The 23,127-nt window shown below is 35.3% G+C and overlaps 3 protein-coding genes and 1 long non-coding RNA gene across 7 annotated transcripts; all 4 read left to right on the top strand.

Annotated features, from left to right (window-relative positions):
- Positions 1–168: 168 nt before the first annotated feature.
- Positions 169–5,763, top strand: LOC8277966 (cell division control protein 48 homolog D). 4 transcript variants are annotated; one of them, XM_015718820.3, is made up of 14 exons: positions 169–436; positions 612–721; positions 879–1,040; positions 1,247–1,377; positions 1,511–1,655; positions 1,732–1,994; positions 2,695–2,819; positions 3,285–3,328; positions 3,818–3,949; positions 4,102–4,179; positions 4,536–4,618; positions 4,709–4,831; positions 5,212–5,272; positions 5,346–5,763. In XM_015718820.3, the coding sequence occupies exons 1-14, from the start codon at positions 328–330 to the stop codon at positions 5,517–5,519; spliced, it is 1,740 nt and encodes a 579-aa protein (XP_015574306.1). In that variant the 5' UTR covers positions 169–327; the 3' UTR covers positions 5,520–5,763. The 4 variants fall into 4 exon arrangements, with proteins under 4 accessions (XP_015574306.1, XP_002518418.1, XP_015574307.1 ...); XM_002518372.4 differs by having other exon boundaries at positions 175–436; positions 588–721; XM_015718821.3 differs by having other exon boundaries at positions 216–436; positions 588–721; positions 869–1,040.
- Positions 5,764–6,259: 496 nt separating this feature from the next.
- LOC8277967 (plant UBX domain-containing protein 4) lies at positions 6,260–10,553 on the top strand. The gene is made up of 4 exons (XM_002518373.4): positions 6,260–6,501; positions 8,864–9,155; positions 9,547–9,642; positions 9,882–10,553. The coding sequence occupies exons 1-4, from the start codon at positions 6,353–6,355 to the stop codon at positions 10,260–10,262; spliced, it is 918 nt and encodes a 305-aa protein (XP_002518419.1). The 5' UTR covers positions 6,260–6,352; the 3' UTR covers positions 10,263–10,553.
- Positions 10,554–14,475: 3,922 nt separating this feature from the next.
- Positions 14,476–20,613, top strand: LOC8277968 (homeobox protein SBH1). Its single transcript, XM_002518374.4, has 4 exons — positions 14,476–15,722; positions 16,126–16,369; positions 19,261–19,505; positions 20,262–20,613. Exons 1-4 carry the CDS (start codon positions 15,354–15,356, stop codon positions 20,463–20,465), a joined length of 1,062 nt encoding a protein of 353 aa, XP_002518420.1. The 5' UTR covers positions 14,476–15,353; the 3' UTR covers positions 20,466–20,613.
- LOC125370214 lies at positions 16,641–17,490 on the top strand. The gene is made up of 2 exons (XR_007216155.1): positions 16,641–16,777; positions 16,901–17,490. It is a non-coding gene; the product is annotated as an uncharacterized LOC125370214 (long non-coding RNA).
- Positions 20,614–23,127: the final 2,514 nt, after the last annotated feature.

Genomic DNA, 23,127 nt, shown 5'->3' with positions numbered 1-23,127 from the left:
TCTATGATTGTCTCCTTTTGGAGCAACACAATTAATAAGCTAATCAACAGCACTTAGTATATTCATTCAATTAATATTCGGAACTCCCAGATTTGATTCTGTCTCTCAATTTAATACAACCCATTACATATATTTATTTATTTATTTATTTATTTCTTTTTAGAAAAGCCCAGCCTAAGTCCTAACAATTTCTTTTTTCTAATATAAAATCTGGCATGCCCTTAATAAGTTAAGAAGACGCATACTTTTAGCCACAGTCCAGATGCGACGCAGCTTACACAGCGTTAGACCGACGCTAAAAATCACATTATTGTAGACAGATTAGCAATGGCGAGTTTGGGGCGACTATTGAGAAGACGTCCTTCATGGAGCCGATTTTCCTGTCCCAAAACCCTAAAACCGTCTCCGAACCACTTCCTTCGCCCTCTCCATCACCGTAAGCCTCTCTACTGATTGCTGCTTCCCTTGATTCCTTCTCTATGTCTCTGTTTACATACGCCGATGATATAGTTATTGTATTTGCTTTACATTTCAACAATTATCAAGCAGCGTTATGTGAAAATCTATTTTTTGATTCTGAAATGCAGTCCATATTTGTTCCCCTGCATCAGAAATTCAGCTCTCTACTATTGATGGCCCTTACTACTCTATACTTCCAGCTGTTTTTGCCGGTTTCCTTGGACTTGGAATGTTTCAAGTAGCCTATGCTGACTCTGATCAGGTTCATCCTTTTTCCAATTTACAATCAACTAAATGTTGTAAGTTTTAATTGGTGAGTTTGTTAAAAACGAAAAGGAAAAAAAAAAAAACAATAAAATAAAGCATTACAATGTGAAGAGCTAAAGTCTTTGAATTGATTATAACTCAGCTTTCTGCAGGCTGCTGCTAAACCTTCACTGCCTTCAGAATCTCCTTCAAGTTACAAGGATTTAGAGGAGATTGCCACAAAAGAAAGACAGCGAATTGAAGGGTTACTCAAGTTGAGAGGAATAAAAAATGGTTCTTACCCCCGCTTCATGGTTGCTGTCAAGGGTCAAAAGGTTTTGTTGCACTTACTTTTCTAACTATGTTTTTTTCATAATATTATATGTCAAGTTTATCACACTTTCTGAACCTCGTTTCCATAAAGAATCAATTGGTTTGGTTTATCTGACAAATCAGTCTCATTGCACTTTGGTTTTGTCATCAATCATTTTATATCAATTTGCTGAGATATTTCTAACTGGAATGTTCTTTAACGTAATAGGTCACAATCAAATTTCAAATACCTCCTGCATGTGATGCTCTTCACTTGATTGCCAACCTGGTTTCAAATCTTGGATTGAAGGTTGACGAGCGCGCTGGTGGTTCAGATATGCTATTACGTGCTTGGGACAGGTTTAGTTAAATCAACTTTTCATTGTCTTTGAAGTTGTTTTTGAGTGTCTACTGAGTTTTGTATATTTTATCTTCTTGTTGCGCTTGGTATTTATTCATTGCTCAATGGTTCTAATTAATTGTACATTTTCAGTGCAGTTGCCTGGCAACTAACACTTAGTTCTCCAGAAAAGCATAAGGAAGCTGGTGTTGACAAAGGGCAGTTTGTAGATATGAATACAGCTGAGGGAGATCTATGCATTTTCTTGTTTCGTTCACTCATTAGCACAGATAAAGCAGTGAGTACATTTCTGGTAATTGATTGGTCTGTTATGCTAGAATAAGCTTTTTCTAAACACCTTCAGCTTGTTGCAGGAAATTGAGTTTATAAAGGGTGGGAGCTTAAGCACCACAGAACTTGATGCTCTGGTGTCTGTTTTACAATTGGCTGGTGACAGATTAAAGAGCTTGCAAAGAATTCCAGGAGAAGGTGCTGCTCGGATGCCGTCTGCAGACAAATCAGTTGCCACTCTGGAGTCCATGGGAGTAAGAATATATGGACTTAATGAACCACATATAAATTCTTCAAAAGGTGAAATATCTTGGAACAATATTGCTGGGTATGATCAGCAAAAACAGTAAGTAACATGTGTCAATTTCTTACATCCTTTAATGCAAAATTCTCATCATATTAATTTAGCCTTATGTTTGTAAGCACGGTTCTCAAGCTTGGATGAATACACAATGAATTGGCACTTTAAGCTCTATGTTTAAGGAACTGCCAACACACACCAGCAATTATTGTTGATCAAGATTTTGAACTTGAACACTTAAAACATCAACGTAATCATGTTTGAATAGCATTATTTTACACAAGGTTCAAAGTATTGCCATTTTACCTTTGTGTTGTAACCCTTATTTTATGTGGAGCTGAGCCATTTCAATTCAATTCCACAAAAGAATTTCTTGATTATATGACCTTGGAATTTGCAAACACTGGGGCAAACATTTTAGTTCCATAAGGTGCAAAGTTTCTTCATAATCTTAGGGTCTCATAACTGATGTTGGGCTAGGCAGTTGATTAATTTCTGTACAAGGCAGGACTAATAAGTCGAATTTTAATCATTTTTCTTTGTGATATCTGTAGAAGAATGCATATGTGGCCTGTGTAGTAAGGAATTTACAAGCGTGTAAACTGTGTTTGTCACATAATTGACCTTCTGAGGGTATCATGCATAACATAAATGCTTTCTGAGGGTTTAAGCATCATGCAACTGGTCATATGAAAGAAATTACTTATTGATTATTCTCTTTAACGGGCCATTATCTGCTATCTAGAGAAATAGAAGATACAATCTTGTTGGCTCTGCATAGTCCTGAAGTATATGACAATATTGCTCGTGGAACACGGCGGAAGTTCGAGTCAAATAGACCTCGAGCTGTGCTTTTTGAAGGTCCACCAGGTGTGTTTTCTAGTCTGGATCTCAGGAAACATTTTCCTGTAACTGCAAGTTTTATTCAATTATTCATGTGTAAGAATAATTGTTGTGCAGTTCTTACAGACTTTCTCATTGTCAACCTGTCAAAGGGCATTAAACATATATAGGCCCACATTGTGGAGTCTTTATTTTATGGATTTGAGTATAAAAGGTTCCGCCTTAATTTTTTTAATGATTCAAAAATTGCATAAGCAACATCTCTTTATCATTGGGCCTGGTAGAGGGGGTAACATCACATGAATTAGTTCTTTAGGCCATGAGACTAGGAAATGAAATGGTGATGGAAATGGATATCTTATGTTCCAAGATTGCTCACAGCTATCTTGTCTCTATAATCTTTTTGTTTGGTTTGTAAATCTGTAGTGACACTGAGAGTTGTGCATGGTTGATAAATGGACAAGCCTATTTACAATTCATTATCAATTCCAGGCACAGGGAAGACATCTTGTGCTCGTGTTATTGCTACTCAAGCGGTGAGTCACCAGCACTTTAGTAATCCTCCCCTTGCATTTGTCTTGATAATTGCATATAATTGGTCAGAGTAAATTGCAAAGCTTAGTCACCTTTTGATTATGTTTTTTTAAGTTGTACCAATAAGAACTTTGTCAGGACTTTGATCTTTAGGCATCTCATAAGATGTCCTTAACTATGTGGTGGATTTGTACGATTTTATGTGTGTGTGTGCTGCATGCGTGTTTAAGGCATTTGAATTTGATATATAACAGGATTGTTGCTATTTCTATGATAACTTCTCAAAGAAGATGTTTATGCTGTTGAAAGTTTGCTTGACTTTCTGATATGCCAATCTGGTTAAAGTGAAATAATATCTATCTGGGAACATTTTCACATGCATGATATAAGCTTCAGGAAAGTAAACGTATAGCATTTCATGTAAAATCTCGACTCTATGTTGATGCAAGTCAACACAAGATAAAATGTGCATGTGACTTGTGCCTTGGCAGGGTGTACCATTGCTATATGTGCCACTGGAGGTGGTCATGTCCAAGTACTATGGGGAAAGTGAAAAATTGCTAGGAAAAGTTTTTGCTCTTGCTAATGAGCTTCCTAATGGTGCTATCATATTCCTAGATGAGGTAACAGAAGCAAGTAATGCTAACTTGATAGTTGTTTCCTAGGTTTCCATTTTTTTTTGTGTACATATCCCGTAGTTGCATCGCAAGTTACACAACTCATTTAACAGTCTGCTTCTTTTCCTCCTCCTTTCTCTCTGTTGATGTTATAACAGGTTGATTCTTTTGCTGTTGCTCGTGATAATGAAATGCATGAAGCTACACGCAGAATTTTATCAGTTTTACTGCGACAGGTGAAGTCGTTCATCGGGCTGCAAAATATGGGCCTTTTCTTGCCTGTTAATACTTTATTTATGTCATTGAGCATATTGCTATTTGTTACTGTGATCTACAATGTCCTCTTGGAGAAAGAGTATGCATGCTGCAATTAAAACAGTGCTCAATATGCTCTTGTGGTTGTGAAGCCTCTGCCACAGCCCTTGCTAGTTACTCCACTAAATTTTTTATTTTCTATCCTACATTTCTTGTTTGAGTAGCATATCACGTTCTTTTGAACGCTTGTGTCATGAACTATATTTTGAGATCACTGGAAATTGAATTTCTTTTTGACATTGACTAAGCTTGTGGTGGGCTTTGATAATGGATGCAGATTGATGGATTTGAACAGGACAAGAAAGTGGTTGTTATTGCTGCAACAAATAGAAAACAGGACCTTGATCCTGCTTTGATCAGGTATATTGGAGGAAATTCTTCGAGATGGTAATGATAAATAACCTGAATCAATTGGAACCTTTCTAACTTATATGTGACCTGTCTTACCAGCCGGTTTGATTCAATGATTACTTTTGGTCTGCCCGATGAGCAGAACCGCCAGGAAATTGTTGCCCAGTATGCAAAGCATCTTAAGAGATCTGATATAGAGGAATTGGCCAAAGTCACTGACCAGTAAGTTTGACAAATCAAATTCTTCACTCTCTCTAATCATCTGGGCGCGTGCAATATACGTTTGCTCTCCAGCCGGTATAGTTAATATTGGTTATATAACTCTATGAACATGGTTCTGAAAGTACGAATGTAAATGCTCAAACATCATAAAGGCTCCTTAATTTGCCTCGTTATACAACTTGGAAATTAAACGGTTTTAGAGTTTGATTTATGTGCACAGGTAATTTGTTCAGATTGATATTTCTTTTTCCCTAGATCTAATGACATGGATTGGCAACCCCTCTTGTCTTCTTCTATTTCTCTCTTTTATTTTGATTTTGGTGTACCTAGATGTTTATCTGTCTTGCCTATTACTTACATATTGGTGTTTCTGCACTCAGAATGTCAGGAAGGGATATTAAAGATGTGTGTCAGCAAGCAGAACGGTCATGGGCATCAAAGGTAAACTATCTTTCAAAAGATGCTAAATTTTCAATAGGTGTTTGTTTATGACCTTTATTCATGGCCTTGGTAGATAATTCGAGGAAAAGCAGATAGAGATGGAGAACAAGGAAATCTTCCAACTTTGTCAGAATATATTGAGAGTGCTTTGATTCGGCGGCAGGCTCTACTTAGCATTGCAGACCAAAGAAGTGGAGGTTTTAATCCAAGCAGAAGCAGAAGCGGAAGTCGATTAGATTTATGTTAAAAGAGTAGGTGGAGATGCCATGATACAGGATGCACTCAAAATTATACGGATACGTTGCTTTGATCGGAAACCAATTAAGAGTTGATGCTATCTGTGCTCCAAAGTTAAAGTTAAATATTAATCTCTTCTCTTTAAGACTAAATTATAAAAGCCAATACGATGTTCTTATGTCTTTTGTTCCGAATTATATTCTACAGGACAGGCTTTGCTTTTAATAAACTTTTGAAGTTTAATTTTCATAAAATATCTCTCAAGATTATTTTAAAGTTTCTTATTAAACAATTATGATGTAACCATAATTGGGATTATCCACCCGGATTTGTTTACAAAAGAGGACTACCCTTTATATATACATATATATAATGTCCCAAATCAATCAATTGATAAGAGAAGAGAATAGATCCACCCCTTCTCTTTTTTCTATTTTCTTTTTTCTTTTTTATTAGAAATCTAATTAAACAATTACTAAAAGTCTCCCCACCTTACATTCACATCCCTCTTATTTAAAAAAATCATTAAATTATTTGTTATTTTTAGCTTTTACCCTTTAATCACCTATCAAAACAAATGTATATTTTAAACAATATCTTTATATTTTAAAATCGACATGGAAATATAATTTAAGGATTTCTAAATTGATTATTTAATCTTCAAATAAAAGAGGGACGATATTGTAACTATTATCAAAATAAAGGAAATTTTAGTAATTTATTCGTGAAATTTTCTGTGATTAATTGAAGTAGACACGAAGACACCGCTACAAAGACCGCGTCTCTCTTTTGCTTGGCATCCGAAAACAAAAAACAAGGGAAAGAATTCAGAGGAAACCAATAATGGCATCGAAAGACAAGAAACCATCCAAATCATCAAGCAGTCGCGCCGGAGGTATCCGCACTCTCTCCGATCTTAACCGCCATACTGGTCCCGACTCCGACAGCGACGACGACGCTCCTCAAGAGTACTACACTGGTGGCGAAAAGAGGTCCCCACTTATCTATCCTTCTGTCTACACTCTTTGATAATATACATAACATATAAGATGTATTTTTTTACATTTTCACTCTTTAATCTCATATGTAATTGAATACCAACAACTCTACCTTTTCTTTTGGGAGTCTTTTAGGATTTAATCGATGATGTGATCTTTTTTCTTTCTTTTCTTTTTTAAGTGCGTTTTCTTTGACGATGTTGATGTTTGTTTAATTTGTTTCAATTGAGTTCAGTTTTGAAAAGTGGCTATTTTTAGCTATAGGGTGAGGTAGTTGAAGTCGAGTTTCTAGTGCCAGCAAGTTTTGTTCAACTGCTTTTTAGGTATTTATTATGCGATATTCTATTGGATTGTATTGGCTCTTAGTCTCATGTGATGCAAGTGAATGGATACCAAAATTTGTGCGCTTTTAGAACAAGTGGATTAGGAAATTCGGATTTGAGTGGGATAGCCTGTTTTGGAAAAGGTGTTCTAGAGATTTTGGGGTATTATATCTACTCAGTGGCTGCTGCAGGCGCTATATCTCGGTTCTTGAAAATTGAATTTCTTATTGCAACTGTAGGCACTCTTCTTGATCACTGAAAAGCTCTCGCCTCTTGGGTCAGTATTTTGGAAATTCGATTTGCCTCTGTGGTCAGAATTAAGCGTAGCAGACACACGATTCAACACTGCTTTTAGAACGATTTCTCTCAGAAGGGATTACATGACCTTGATGATTTTATTGATAGAGGTAGGATAGGCAGCAAGATTTATATGTAAAGCCCAATTTTGTTCAGAAATTTTTCATACTTGATGCTGCAGGCATAATAAGCTAGACAAGTACATCTATTATTCAAGTCCCAGGACATCAACCCTTTTGTGATTCTAAACTTTATATTATAGCTTTTGCTTAGTGAATTGCAAGCATGATCTTTCTTCTTAAGCTCCCGTATTCATTTTTCCTCATGGTTTTTTGCTTCCATTATTTGTTCATCTTCTTATAGGGTTATTTTTATTACTAGGCCGCTTTTGGCCTTCCTTTCTAATGAGTCAAGGAAGTCTAGTGATTTTTTATTGGTCCTTAACTTGATGTTAGGTGTAATACCATTTGTTTCCAAAACATTTAAAATGTCTGCCTGCTGCATTTGTTGGCTACTCTGGAAAAAGAGGGTTTTTTTGGGCTGTATATAGCTCTTTTGTAGTGCATGAATTCCAGAAGTTGTGAAGTATCAACTGAAAGGATATGATATCTGTTGAGAGCAAACATATTTTTATAAATAACGGAGAGGCCGGTGCTTTTAATATTTACTTCAAATGATTACCATAGTTGTTAAAGGAGTGCCTGAGGTGCAAGGCTCACCAGGCGCATGCCCTTGCGCCTTAGCCAGCCAAACGCGAGCAATGTCACGGAAGCGCACGCCTTGGTGCTCCTTGACTTGCAGGCGAGGCACTCTCAAGGTGCGCCTTTGTAACAAATTGATTATCTTATCTGTATTTGTTTTTTCTTTAAATAAAGTGGTGATATGATAGGTCCTATCACACCAAATTAAACAAGATGTAAAGAAAAAGAAGAAAGAAAAGGAGACTCAGGGTAAAGAAGATAAGTAACGACCAAAAGAAAGAAAGGAAGAAGTGGTGCTCATAGAAGTTGCCATCTCTTTCATAGAAAGTGGTCACAAAGAAGCTGCAGATCTCGTCCAGCCAGTCAGGTTGCTAGAGCTAGTGGAGTTGAAGAGGAGGCGTCTCGTATTGGAGGCTAAAATGTCCTATCCTCTTCATCAAGTGTTAGGCTAAGCTAATGGAAAGACAAAGGCATCTTCTCATCGTGCTTTCCCTCCTTTAGTAATTAGAGATGAGGAAGAAATTGATTTTGAAGAAGATGATGGAGAATATGGAGGAGAAGAGGAAATTGGAAGTGATCAACTGGAATTTAATGATAATGATGACAATAGTGAAGACATTATCAATCTTGATGATGCTGAATTGTGCTTTGACAAATATTACTAGGATTAGGAACCTTATGTGTTTTGAATTTAGAAACCTTTATTATTAAGTTTTATGTGCTTTTTTCACGAAAATGTGTTTTTAGTATTAATTATTTTTTTAATTTTAATTTTAATTTTAATTTTTGTGATGTGTGTCTGTCAGGCACGCCCTTGCGTATTGCATCTAGGCTCTAGGACCCTCTTTGCAGCTTTGTGCGCCTTTAATAACTAAGGATGATTACTACAATGCTGAGTCTCAAATGTGAATCACACAACATATTCTTTATTGTGTTTCTACATGATTGGTGCAATGCTCATGTACTTGTTATTTATGTGCTTTAATGACCTTAACCATTCTTTCATGTGTTAATGACTTACAATTGTAACTGCAGTGGTATGCTTGTTCAAGATCCTTCAAAGGGTAATGGTAATGATGTTGATGCGATCTTCAATCAAGCTAGGCAACTGGGAGCTGTTGAGGGTCCTCTTGATCCGCTTCGCCCATCTTCAAGCTCGAGAAGCTTTACCGGGACTGGTAGGTTACTCTCAGGGGAAACTATACCATCTGCTCCTCAGCAACCTGAGGCTGTCATTCACAATATTGTTTTCTGGACAAATGGTTTCACCGTAAATGACGGTCCTTTGAGGAGGTTGGATGATCCTGAAAATGCACCTTTCTTAGAGGTAATAGCATTTATGTTTCAGTGAATTAAAAATAAACATTTCTAAATTAGATAACATAACAAAAGAAGAACTTGGAGTTGTGTGTTGGAGGTAGGGGGCTTTTGGTCTTGCAACTTTCTGTAACTTGTTAGACAGGTGAGAAAAATATTAATCAAGCACTAAATTAAGTGTTATGGCTTGTTGACAATTCTTTTTGTTTATCTAATTTGTCAATGATCCTGCAATGTTGAAGAAAGAAATTTGCAGATTTAGACTTGCTTTATTTCCGGACTTGTTTATGTGATTGACTAGATAACTCATGGGTTGCTGTTCCTCTATCAGCCGTGCCTTTTCCTTCCTCCGTCTTTTAATGTGTTAATGGTGGTATTGATTTGTTACTCTTGTAATACAGAGCATCAGAAAGTCTGAATGTCCAAAGGAGCTTGCGCCTGCAGATCGAAGGTCTTCAGTCCATGTCAATTTGATAAGAAGGGAGGAACAGTGTCCTGTAAGTCGTTCCCTCTGATATGCAACTTGTTGCTTGTATTGTTATCAAAAGTAAATGTGTGCTACATCAAATAATTTTGGTTGGAGATTTAACAATTTCAGAGAATAAGAAAATGACTCACCAAGTCAATGTTCAAGATGAAAGTTGTGGTTTTGAGATGCATCTGTGAGCTGTTCAACATGTTTGAAAGACATTGCTATTTGAGCAATATTGAAAGTCATTATTTGTTTTTCTTGCAGGAGCCAGAGAAGCAGCGCCACGTTCCATTTCAGGGTGTGGGTAGAACCCTGGGTAGCAGCTGTACTGCAGCAAGTGAACCAACTGCCAATTCAACCCCTGTCAACACTGCTCCAACTTCTTCCATGGGTGTAGTTGTGGATGAATCATTGCCATCGACTTCAATTCAGCTAAGGTTGGCAGATGGAACCCGCATGATTGCCCACTTCAATTACCACCACACTGTGAATGATATTCGAGCTTTCATTGATGCATCAAGACCTGGCGGCGCTCAGAATTATCAGCTGCAGCTGATGGGATTTCCTCCTAAGCTTCTAGGTGATCCAACTCAGACAATAGAGCAAGCTGGGCTTGCCAATTCAGTTGTTATTCAGAAATTCTAGGTTAGGCGGAGGATGGCTGTGCTCTCTTTCTCGCCATTACTCTGCTGCTTATTGTACCTATTCAACCAAATTCTATGAACATATGGACCCCCAATTGCCATTCTTATAGATTAAAAGAGTATTATGGTGGCTAAGTTGCTGGTTATTGGAATGCGAGCTTTTGGACTAGAATGCTTCTTCTACAAATTGTGCTGTTGCATTGTTGATATTTTAATTTTGTGGCGTTGTAGTTTCTTGACTATGGAATAGAGGTTTTCTGTGAAAAGCATTCCTTTTCGGGTTTCCTGCCTAGTTTTAGACTTCTCCTCTGTTGCTCGAAAGTCGAAACTCTCAGATCTGAGCCATAAATCTACATACGATGCCGTGTTATATCTTATAAAAATAATCGTGTCGGCCTAAGCAACCCTAGTTTCAGCTCGAGATATCATATGACCCTTTCAGAGTCTAATTTGTTTCAGTTTTAATTTTTCCATTTAACAATAAAATTGTTTTCAACTTTGAGCTTTCAATGTGGAAGTTTCGAACTTTACAGGAAAAAAAGGAGAGGAGACAGCTTCTATCCAACAAAAATTCATTAATTGGAAAATCCTCCTTTAAAAACAGTCTTTGCAAAAATATGCTATCGTTCTTGAGATTATTATTCATCATAAAAGAATTAACTTTTCCTTGACTGTGGCTCTAATGGGTTTTGCCTCCGGTAATCTCCTCCTCCTTTTATAACTTGCAGAACAAGTTTTATGGCAGTATATTCCAAATTACTCATTACCATTGTAAACAATCAAAATGAATTAGTTAGATTGTATGGAAATGTGTCAGCAATTAACTTTTATTGGACTAGTTTTTTTGTAGATTCACCAGAAAGATTATGATTGTATAACCATTATCTTCTTTTGTCAATTTAGTGTTGAAACTTGATTTCTCAGTGTAAAAGATTACCATAGTAATATATGCATCAAAATCCTGCAACAGTTGAGTCTCTCGCTGATTATAATGAAATGATTTGGCGTGCCATTCTGTAACAGTTCCATCTCTGCTGATAGTGGCATGGATTTGGAGGATGAAAAGCTTCTACTGTGGACCGAAAGAACCATTTTAGGCTGCCATTTCAATATAAAATTTCTGTCAAGGAATTAGGGTTCTTACTGGAGCAGGGGCCCCCTCAAAGCTCTTAAAAGAAAGAAAAGAAAACCATATTATGCGCATGCACAAGCAGCGATGAGACCCCAACCATACATCACATGAAAATCCATATGCAAAAAATCTGTAAAAGATTGATTACAAAATGGAACCAACAAATCCAAATAATAAAGAAAGAGAGAGTATAAAGGAGTCTTGTCAAAGGGGAACAACACTCAAGAGATGAGAGATATATTGTAGCAAATGGGGTAGGCCAGTTTGTGGTTGCCCGTGCCAAAGCAACAATATGTATGTGTGTGTATATATTTCGTGAATCAAAGACCCTTTTGATTTTTTGAGAGAGGCGCATCATTTCAGCTATCTATTGGATCCCATCGATCCGACCTCTTTTGCTTTTCTTTTTTAAGCGCGAGAGATTAATCTCATGAATTAAAATACCCTAAATAAACTGGTCGATTGCAAATCTTAGATGATCATTGGTGGTGCACATTACAGAACCATCTTGAAAGGATTAAACACTAATTAAGACCCGGTCCCACCATTCAAAGTGCCCTTGTTGTTTTTCCAAAATGGGTTGTTTATCTTTAACCTCAATCTAAAAAGTTGACTACGACTTGTATGAATCATAATCATCCTAATTATGGGTTGCATTTTGTTTGCCTATTGCCAACCTGTAGCTAGCAGTTAAAATTATGATATTATTGCTCTCAAAATCATTAGCAATAGCTTTAATGATCATTGCCATGTTTAAGTCCACTAGTGACATTCCCTCGCACGTCAACAGTGCTGCAATACAATTACAAACCCCTTTTTATAAGCTGTCAATATATTACTAAGCAACTCCATTACCTTCACATCCTTTCCTTTAATCAAGTGATCAATGTTGTACCTTAAGCTGAGACCCTTTTATTCTTTTCTTCTTTCTTCTTTTTCTTTTTAATGTGGACACTTGACAAAGAATGACAAGCATATTATAGAATGCATGTGCATGCATGCAGTAGTTACAATTTCAGTATTATTAAACAACTTTTGAATTTCTCAGTTGATGGATTGAAAGATAGACGCAGATGATTTGAGTAGAGTTTCTTAGCCATTAACTTGTTACAATTAACAAAGAAAACATAACCAGCGAATGTAGATATTATATAGAATCAATAAATTAACAGGAAAATAAACACACATGTGCAGATTAAATACAATGGTAGAGACTATTTGTAAGCACTAACAATTAGCAGAAATGATTATTCATTTATGTTGAACTGATAGAAAGAACTTTGGGTTTTGATATGTTAAATGGTTGGTGCTGTATTAGGGCAATTTCTCTGAAAGTTTTATTAGATGATTGAACATTTCAGTAACAAGTCAGTGCGGACAATTTTTGTTAAGCATTCATTACAAATGGAACACTTGCAATTTTAATTGTCCTCTCGCATGGTCTTTTATTTAGGAAATGGAGGGAGGATTAAGAAAGAAAGAAGGTCAGTTGTGATTTGTAATTGGAATCATCTGCTCCAAAATTCAATTCAATCTCAAAAACAAATAAAATAATCAATTATATTCATTTTTATACAAGCAGAATAGAAAACAAAAGAAGCAGAGAAGAAGAAAAATAAAAGAAAAAGAGAAAAAGGAAAAGGAAAAGGAAAAGGCTTTACGTTATATCATGGAGACTGTGGATGGAAAAGACATAAAGCCAAAGAAGAAGAAGACTGAGTGTGTGTGTGTGTGTGTCTTCAATATTCTTACGCTGTCATGGGATTCTCCTCACAAACCCTAATCCCCTCCTCATTTCTCTCCCTACCTAAATTCTTTATTTCTCCATTTTCCCTCTCTCTTTCAAAGTCCATCTGATGTTTCATTTATTAATTTCATAATTCCTTGTAACAGTCGATCAATTAAAAACAATACGTTAGCTTTCTGTACTTAAACCCTCTAATTCAAAGTCCATGATATACCACATTTCTTTACTAGTTTACTTGATTATATTTTAAAATTTACTTTGTGAGGGTTCGAGAAGTTGAAAAGAATTTCTAACATAATTTTATTTTATTTTATTTTTTATATGTCTTTTTTGAAATAAAAAGAATTTCTCAATAAGCATCAATGCGCGGGGGAGAGTTTGTAAAACATCATGTCAAAAGAATAGTTGTTGTAAATGGGGAGGCTCATGAATGAGAAAATGTCTCTGCAGGAATGAGAGGAAAGGTGTGAAGGATTATTATTACCAGTTGTGTAAGGAAATTTAATTGGTGGTACCCAAAACTGAAAAATGAATCATGGCACAGCAACTAGTTCACTTCAGTCTTATGAGGGACTGGTAAGAAGAAGCGTAGAAAGAATTCCGACGCAATAGTACCTTGTATGAATTAAATACACATAAGGTACGGGCTAACATATTCTATTTTTAAATATATATATATATATATATATATATATATATATATATTCTTACCAGTAGCAGCCATTAAAGAGTGGTTAAGGAGGGAAAACTATAGAGGTATAGGGAGACAATGGAGAAGAGACAATTTGCTGAGCTTGACTGGAGCTGTATTATTCTACGATTCTTCACAACTAAATCGTGAAGCTACAGCTGCCCACTTTTATTAATGTGTGTGTCTGAGAGAAAGAAGGAGAAGAAGAAGAGACATTCGGACTGTCTCGCAAGCTTTACAGCTTTCTGAGAAAGCACTTTTTTTGTTTTGTTTTTCAATGGTAAATATTAATCTATCACTTATGGATTAGATGCTATGAGTGTGACTAAGATAATTATGATATTGCAGAGAGTCATTTCAATCTTGGAAAAAGATTTCCGTCAGTGCGTGAATTTTTCACTTCCACCCACACAACCAAAGTTATTATATGCAGCAGCTTGCTATTTTACAAGTTTCTTCTTATTTGGAAAACAGAATAATTAGAAAATAAACACAGCGAAAAAGAAAGGAAATAGGCTGGGTTAATAACTTATAATAACAACAAACAAGGGGAAGAAGAAGGTACAGAAGAAGACAGCAATATTAAATTAAAATGAGTAGACAGATATATATATATATCAAAAGCTCCAATAAGTAGAGAAAGAGTGCAAGTGTAATGGAATAGATATCCGAGCCCCCCAAATAAAATAAAAAAGCCTCCATTTCACAAGTAGACTACTGCTTCTTTTCTTTTTTTTTTTTTTTTTGTTTTGCTTTTGCTTCAGCCTCTTCCTCGATTTGATCGTCCCTTTATTTCTTTCTCTCACTCTACCGTAACTACAACCCTTTCTCTTTCTCCCTCATTTCTTTGCCAGTAATGGCAGTGCATCAGTGGCAGTGCAAGAAAAGAGGGAGAGAGTTTTCATCGGGAAGGTAAAGCTTTACCTCAAACCTTACAACACATCTCATGAACCACCGCCTCTTCTTCTATTTCTGATTACCCCGCGTGCGCAGAGCTCTGCTATTCTCACACTCTTTCTCAATTCTGCTCCTCGCTAAACTGAATCCACAGAGAGAAAAAACCACAAAACAAAAAGAGAAGAAATTTTTGCATCTGTTGTATCTTCTTTATGGAGGGAGAGCTTAAATGCTTTTTAAAACCAGAAAGATAAACACTCATTTCCCAAAGGAAATCTGAGCAGTCTTTTGCAGACCAGCCAAGAGAGTAAAAATCCTACAAACTTAACAAAACTGACTCCACTTCTTACTACCACCTACTATCACTATTTAGGATTTCCTGTAAAAAGGCTGTTTGTTGTAGCATAAATCTCGGGAGAGCACTGCTGATACATTACCAACAATCTTTTTGAGCAAAAAGATTGCGTAGGAGAGAGAAATACGAAATATTTATAAAGATGGGTAATTAAATTTAGTACTTCTACGATATAGCTAAGCACGAGTGAACAACTAGGAAAGGATAAGACAGTAGTGAGTTAGTGAGTGTTGTTGAGAGAGAGAGAGAGAGAGAGAAAAGAGTTGGATAATGGAAGGTGGTTCCAATAGCACTTCTTGTATGATGGCTTTTGGAGACAACAGTAATGGACTATGTCCTATGATGATGATGATGCCTCTCATGACTTCTTCTCATCAGCATCATCATCATCATCATCATCCTAATGCAGACTTATCATCAAACACCCTATTCCTTCCTCTCCCTCCCACCAACAATCAAGACCAGAATCGCAATAGTAGTAGTGGCTCTTCTATGATTCTTGACGATCATAACCCCAACACCAACACCGGCTGTTATTTCATGGACAACAACGATGCCGCCGCTGCTTCTGTCAAGGCTAAAATCATGGCTCATCCTCACTACCATCGTCTCTTGGCTGCCTATATCAACTGCCAAAAGGTGAAGACTCAGCAGAAATTTTTACTGCTCCCCCTATTACCAAGCAAACCAAAACCATAAATTTCCGTCGCTTTCTCACTTTATGGGCGCATATACTTGCACATACCTTTTCCTCTGGCGGAACTAGACAAACTGAGACATTTATACTCATGCTAAGTGCCTGGAGACTATAGTGATAATTTTTAGTTGCTTTTCAAGTTTTTCTTGAAAAATCATGGATCTGTAAAAAGAAACTCTTGAAACCTATAGCTTTTTGAGTTCATTACTTTAAGAATTTGGAAGAGTTCTGTTCAAAGACAGCGAGAAGTCAAAAAACGTTGAAGAGTAATAAATATGATAGAGACGTATTATTATTTTTATTTCAATGGAGAATAATCGTATATATACATATGTAAATCTACAGGTTGGAGCTCCACCAGAAGTAGTAACTAGATTAGAAGAAGCTTGTGCATCTGCAGCAACAATGGGGCAAGCTGGAACGAGCTGTATAGGTGAAGATCCAGCACTTGACCAGTTCATGGAGGCGTACTGCGAGATGCTGACTAAGTATGAGCAAGAGCTTTCTAAGCCCTTCAAAGAAGCCATGCTTTTCCTACAGAGAGTGGAGTGCCAATTCAAAGCCCTGACTGTTGCTTCTCCAAATTCTGGTAGTAATCTCTCGCTCTCTCTTTGTATTTTATGGACATATAGGGTCTTCAGATCTTCAAACCCTGGTTTATTTATTAAGTTTTTCTTTTTCTAATTAAATTAATCAGTCTTGCATGTCTTTGTTTCCAAGGAGAATTAAATAACAATATACAAGAGCTTGTTTCCCGAAGTGGGTACCTTTTTCTTCTTTCTTTCTTTTTCTTTTTTTTTTCTGTTCCTTTCTCCCTTCCCTTTCTCTTTCCTTGACGCCACTGTGTTTGAGGTGCTAGGGTATTCTCGCATACGTGATCATCTTTCTCGCTGTGTGGAGTTGGGGTGTCAAATATTCGTCCCTCTGATTCTTTTCTTGGTGCTTGTGTATTTTAACGTGTTTTCTTGGTTTCTCGTGATTTCCACCTCCTACAATGGTAGGTATAGCTACATCTTATTGCACCTTTTGAGAAAAATAAAGATATATCCTGTCATCGACCATGTATGATCGACGGTGAAGAAGGTCCGGTCTAGTTACAAGTATGTGTTTTGCCGTGCAGTTTTGTACTGTACCCTTGAAAGGTTTGTGGAGGTCGCCAAATGTAATATATGGCAGCTGAGTGTGAAAGATTTGGCCAACGAGAGCGGCAGGGTGTTTCTTGAAATTTAGGGTTTTGTGGAGCTTATACTAATACAGAAGTTCATCTTCCTTCGACTGGGTAATTTTGGGACTTGGGTATACAAGATAATAACAGTATTAATCGGACAAATGTTTCATCACTATAACATCTGTTCCCTTTTGTTCCCATATACATGTACGAGTTCCCAGTGATTACATCCAGATCCAGTAGCTATTTCCAAAGAGAAGTTGAACAGTAGAGTTAGCACGACAAAATTGCCATCGTGATGCCTTCATGTTGCAGAAGAACTCGTATTATTATTACTACCAAAGTAGGAATGTGAGGCACATTATGCATGGAGAGATTTATAAAACCATACTTTCAAATAAACTTTCGATGTGAATCAGCTGATTGTGTTTGTCAACACATTTCTTTTTGAACTTTAGATCCCTAAAATATTTGTAAGTCACATGTTCAATTGCTTACTTGAACGATTGTTTAATGCATCTGGAACATAATTTTCTGTCTTAGTTGGTTCAATTGATACCTGTTGATTTAATATCTGATATATGTATTTCTGTTTCCTTTGCAATAACGATCTTCTTGAAATGTGTTTTAACTAGCATATTTTTCTTCTTCTGATCAATGTAAGAGCGAAGAAGCCTTGTATTCGTGGAGATAAATTAAAGGTTGATTTGTAGGGAAGCTATTTTGTGGTTGAACATGCAATTCCATTTCCTGTCGAGTGTCTGCATTGCTTGATTGTTAGATTAAAGAAGCATCAAGAAGGATTATGATAGCATGAAAAGGAGCCAAAGGTCCTTTTGGAGTCTGACCTTCTTTCTTTCTTTTCAACTAATGGTTATGTTAATTAATTACCTAGAATATTGTTACCTTAGTGAAAGATGTCTCAATCTAAGCAACTTATATTTGCACCTTTTTTAAAGTCCGAGTCCTGGAAAAATGATACATGTGGGTCTAATAAGGGTACCTTATGAGCACCATAAGATAGACTTTAGAGGTCAAAATAACCATCATTCAGTGAAAAAGATAAGTACTATTTAAATGTATTTGGTGTAACAGAAATGTTATGCTTTATATGTTGGTTACTAATTGTTTAAAGTTTGTGTTCCACAGTGCATTCACCTTAATTATTAATTATGATAAGTGAGTTCATGTAATTTTTTCCTACTTCTGAAAATAATTTATGAGCATCAAGGAAATGCACATAAGAAGTAGCTGTATTTCTAGATTTTATAGGAAAAGTGTGTTTAAGTTAATTATAAATCTTAGTGATTGCCCATTTCAACTCTCTGAAATATACTGCTAAATGTTGCTTAAAATGAGAATACTCATAAAGTTCACCTAGCATTGATTCAGATAATGCTTTCTTTTGAAATGTTAATAAAACCACCTCATGGATGGTAGAATAATTCTCCTTTTCTATCCAATATTCAATTTCTTGTGAATTTATGAATTGTTATTATCTCTTGGACATTAGAAGGCCTTTTTATCTTTTTCCTCACATGAGATTCTTTCTAATACGTTTTGCATTGATGGTTCTGTATGCATGCCATTGTTGTATATGTTGTTTAAGTTAACTTAGACCAAAAAGAAAGCAAATAAAATGTTTAATAGTATTAACAAGGCATGCCTAGAAGAATCATGAAGGAGATTTATCTCTATCATGGTCTGATTTTACTAGTGTAAAATTTATTTTGAATGACTTCATTAGGAGGTAAGAATGCTGAAGTGTCTTGTTATATTTATTTGGTTGTGTTTCTTCTTTTTTTTTTTTTTTTTGCTGATTTATGGTTGGTTTTCTACACATTCTGCAGTTAGATTTTGTCATCTAAAATGGGCAGTTTTAATATTATCTTTGCCTTCCTAGAATAGTCAACCTAATAACCAGGTTGGAGCAAAACAAATTTCTGAGAGAAGAGATTTGCTAGTAAGGTGATTGTGCTATCATTGTGTAAAGGACAAGAAGGGGAAGACACAGTAACAGCAAGATACAATAGAGCAAAACTGTTTTCTGGAAAATGAGTCCTTGTAGAGCCTTTACTTTTGTTTTCTTTTTTCAGTGGTGGATTCCTTCCTGAGCGGAGTAACGAATTAGAATAGTTTAAGCTTTTGACATATTGGATGATGTAAAGAATATCTAATTTTAAGCAGCTTGGCAGATTATACTTCCTTTCACTACATTTTAAGTTAAATCAGAAGTCAATCATTTGTGATACTTGTTTCTGAAAGTTGTTCTAAAGATCATGTTTGTGCATTTTTGCGATGCTTGCCATCAGCTCTGGGTGAGGCCAGTGATAGGAATGGATCTTCTGAAGAGGAGGTTGATGTTAACAATAACTTCATAGATCCCCAGGCAGAAGATCAGGAACTGAAAGGTCAGCTACTTCGCAGGTACAGTGGTTATTTAGGCAGTCTCAAGCAGGAGTTTATGAAGAAGAGGAAGAAGGGAAAGCTACCCAAAGAAGCTAGGCAACAGTTGCTGGATTGGTGGAGCAGACATTACAAATGGCCTTATCCATCGGTAAGCATTTCTAATACATATATTTTACAACTATTTTGGGGCTACACACGAAGCTGGGAATTAGTGTATTAATCTAGTGCTAGGTGCATTTCTTTTGCAAAGGATATATAGCAGAATAGAGAAAAAAATTTGAAAGAACGAACAAGATAAACAGGAAAGGAAACCAGATGTTTGTGGAAAATAATTTGCTCGACTGCTGATCATCAATAGCCTTTTATGAACTCATTTGCCATCCTTACAGTGGTAAAGAAAGCGATAAAGATGAATGTATTTTGTCAGTTATCCTACGTTGTGACCATCTGTCTGTCGTGCCCTTTAATGGCGGGGTAGGAGGTATGGGGTTGAGTTGCATTGATTAAATTTCAAGTTTAGGATCTCATTTTAATTGCTTGTTGGGAAGCAGTGGAGAGCTACCTCTTATTTTATCCCCACTGCTTATTAGGTCTAAGGAGCAGTAAATACCAAAGTCTTGACAGATTGACGTGCTGGAAGATTATCATTTTTAACAATCATTGCGCATGAATGCATGGCACCTAAAATTAATGCATCAAGACTAAGATTGGAAGTGTTGAGTCATGATTAGGAGTTTGTGGATTAGCATGAAGAAAATTGTTCAACTTCTTTTGTGATGGAGATTGCGTAATACTTTTTTGGACCAAGTTAAAATTCTTCCTGGGGTTTGTCACTTGTCCTCCCATATGTATGCAAATTAGCGGTGAGAGGGTCATTTTATATGATAAAATTTGGTTTGAACAGGAGTCACAGAAGCTGGCCCTTGCAGAATCTACTGGTTTGGATCAGAAGCAAATAAATAACTGGTTCATTAACCAAAGAAAACGGCATTGGAAACCATCGGAGGATATGCAGTTCGTGGTGATGGATGCTACCCATCCTCACTATTATATGGATAATGTTCTTGGAAATCCTTTCCCAATGGATATCTCTCCCGCACTGCTTTGAGGATGATAGTATATATACATATGTAATGGGATCCTAATTGTGGGAATGCAATTAAAGTGTATTTATAATTTACACTTGTTTGACTTGGTGTTATGCTATGTACTTGTATGTGTCTGAAGATTATCAACTGTAACTGAATTTAAGCTAATGGCTCTCTTATTTAGATATGCATGGGTAAGTTTTTGAAATGATTTCAAATTGAGTTTGATATGAAATAGTTAGTTTGGCAACTAAAGGTCAAACAAGTAAAAGTCTGGAGCTCTGGAGTTCAGTAACTACTACATAACTGGATTTTGGTGGTGAAATAACAAATGTTGATTCAGTCTAAATGTCTGGCCTATTGCTATGCTTTGTGGGAATATTTAGATGCCTAGTGTGGGAGAAATCATAGACATGGTACTGTTTGAAGACTCAAAAAATTTTGGAAAAAACTTGGGATGTCATCATATGTCGAGTGATGGGTGCGAGGCATTGAGACTGTCCATTTGCTCATGGCTCATAAAAGTAGGGTTGAACCCGACAGAGCACTAGTTAGTGAATATTGAAGGTTGGCAGCTCCTTAAATTGCAGGAGTGAGTTTGTTCTTAGAAGTTAAAGCTTTGCCTTTAAAGAGTTGTTGATGACTCTTTGTAGTCGCAGCTCTCAACGGTGGATGATGGATATATAGATGTGTGTTGATTAGTTATTGTTATTAGTTTTGGGGACTTTATTGAATTGTGTTCCCCTAATAGTTTATTCTCAAAAGACATTTGCATTTGCATTTCCATTTGCAGGTGTCAACAGAATAATTACTTGCTCCTGATGTTTCACAGGTGTGTAAATATTTGGTGATGATAGTATTAATTAAGAGTTATAATATAATGCCTATAAAAGCAAAGAACCAAATAAAAAAGCAATCATAATAAGGCATCAAAGAGCCATGAGTATAAAAGGAAATGGCTCAAGGCATAGAAAATTCAAAGCAAGTGTCAGGTTTTATAGGGAGATTAGATTACTTACTGTGCTATTCTGCTCTACGCTACAGAGTTTAGCCGACTCAATTTGCGGCTTCCATTGGTGAAGGCTTGTGATTGCTTGGAAGAGACGGGAGGAGTCGTGTTTCGTCTTTTCTGTAGTTGGTCAATTATGAGCCAAGCCCAATCTTTCCGAAGTGGACCGGGTCATACCTGTCTCTTCCGGTTTACACCGCCTATGTAGTTGTACCTTTTGAAAACCTAACAAAACAAAATTTGGTTCCTTTTCGGTAGCTGACGTGGCCAAACTCAATTATAATTTTTGTGTTTGAGTTTAAAAGTTTAACTCTTTGCCTATTTAAAAAATTAAAATTAAATATTTTGTATTCTGTAACGGTCAAAATCTTTATCATTTTGGATCGAAACGAACGAAATTATACCGGAATTAATAAAATTGGCCGAGAGGAGACAATTTTATAAAAAAAATTATTATCATATCATTAAATTAAGTTAAATAAATCAGTAATAATTAACTATAACTTAATAAAATTTTATCAATAAAAATAAATTAAAATTTAAAATGATGTCATAAAATCATCTTTTTATTTTTATTTATTATTTTATTTTTGTACTCTACCTAAATTTTTTTTTCACTTAATTCTTAAATTTTTTATTATTTAATCAATATTATATAAAAATAATAACTCAAAACTTATGTAATTTGATTTTTAGAGCTTTGTTGCATACAAAATACTATTTTGTACCTTGGTTGGTTGTGTTATAGAAATAAATTTCACTATTGTAATTTTATAATAATGGAAATTGTATCACTATTTACTTGTTGCTTTCTAATTCTATCTAATTATATTATAGATATTAATTTTATAGTGTTGTATTTTGATAGTATATATATATATATATAACGGAACAGTCCAAAACGAGATTTAAAAATACTTTGATACCGAAATATTTCATTCCAATTGGCAAATCCAGAATGACCATCGGAATGGAATTCATAACTTTATTTCAAAATTTACTTATCAATACCCGTTTATTTTAATGGGTAACACATGTATATTTATATCGGACAATTTATAATTTTTTCTTTTGTTCGCAATGCCATTTCAATTTTGACCCTTTTAAATTATATATCATTTTATTGAAAAAAAAAGAAGTAAAAGTCAATTTATTAAGTTTACATCCTTCATTTGTAATGAAAAATACAAAGCCTACAGTGAGAAAAATATTTATAGTATCTAACAAAATAATATTATGTAGTGCTAAATATAACATCCATTCATATTTATAAAACAATTTGCTACTAATAATATATTCTAACTAATTAATAATATTGTATTTTTATTAAAATATGATGGCGTCAGAGTAATGCTATTCTATTCACTATCAAAACGTTAATGGTATAATCTGCTAAAATATAAAATAATGTTACAAAGTTCTTTTGTTATTAAGCAAATTACATATTTATATTGAGAAGGAATTAGAGTATAATCTTTTATTGTTAAAATAATAATAATAATAGAATTACTATTAAACTCAACTACTAACTAATACTTGTGTCTTTTTATGACTTTGCAAATATAAATAAAGTTTTCTATATAATATATGTCTTAATTTTTATTTTATAATCTCATAATTCATGGTTGAATATAAATAAAATTTTAATTTTAAAGTATTTGAAATGTAATAAA

Source organism: Ricinus communis, chromosome 5 (assembly GCF_019578655.1).
Source record: "Ricinus communis isolate WT05 ecotype wild-type chromosome 5, ASM1957865v1, whole genome shotgun sequence".
In the NCBI taxonomy this organism is placed as follows: Eukaryota; Viridiplantae; Streptophyta; class Magnoliopsida; order Malpighiales; family Euphorbiaceae; genus Ricinus; species Ricinus communis.
This window is presented reverse-complemented; position numbering and strand designations above follow the sequence as displayed.

Coding starts and splice junctions, on each gene's coding strand:
- LOC8277966 (XM_002518372.4), top strand. CDS start 328: ATGGCGAGTTTGGGGCGACTATTGAGAAGACGTCCTTCATGGAGCCGA. Junction 1,041..1,246: donor TTGCTGTCAAGGGTCAAAAG/GTTTTGTTGCAC, acceptor TTAACGTAATAG/GTCACAATCAAATTTCAAAT. Junction 1,656..1,731: donor TCATTAGCACAGATAAAGCA/GTGAGTACATTT, acceptor AGCTTGTTGCAG/GAAATTGAGTTTATAAAGGG.
- LOC8277967 (XM_002518373.4), top strand. CDS start 6,353: ATGGCATCGAAAGACAAGAAACCATCCAAATCATCAAGCAGTCGCGCC. Junction 9,156..9,546: donor AAAATGCACCTTTCTTAGAG/GTAATAGCATTT, acceptor CTTGTAATACAG/AGCATCAGAAAGTCTGAATG. Junction 9,643..9,881: donor GAAGGGAGGAACAGTGTCCT/GTAAGTCGTTCC, acceptor TTTTTCTTGCAG/GAGCCAGAGAAGCAGCGCCA.
- LOC8277968 (XM_002518374.4), top strand. CDS start 15,354: ATGGAAGGTGGTTCCAATAGCACTTCTTGTATGATGGCTTTTGGAGAC. Junction 15,723..16,125: donor CCTATATCAACTGCCAAAAG/GTGAAGACTCAG, acceptor GTAAATCTACAG/GTTGGAGCTCCACCAGAAGT. Junction 19,506..20,261: donor ACAAATGGCCTTATCCATCG/GTAAGCATTTCT, acceptor TGGTTTGAACAG/GAGTCACAGAAGCTGGCCCT.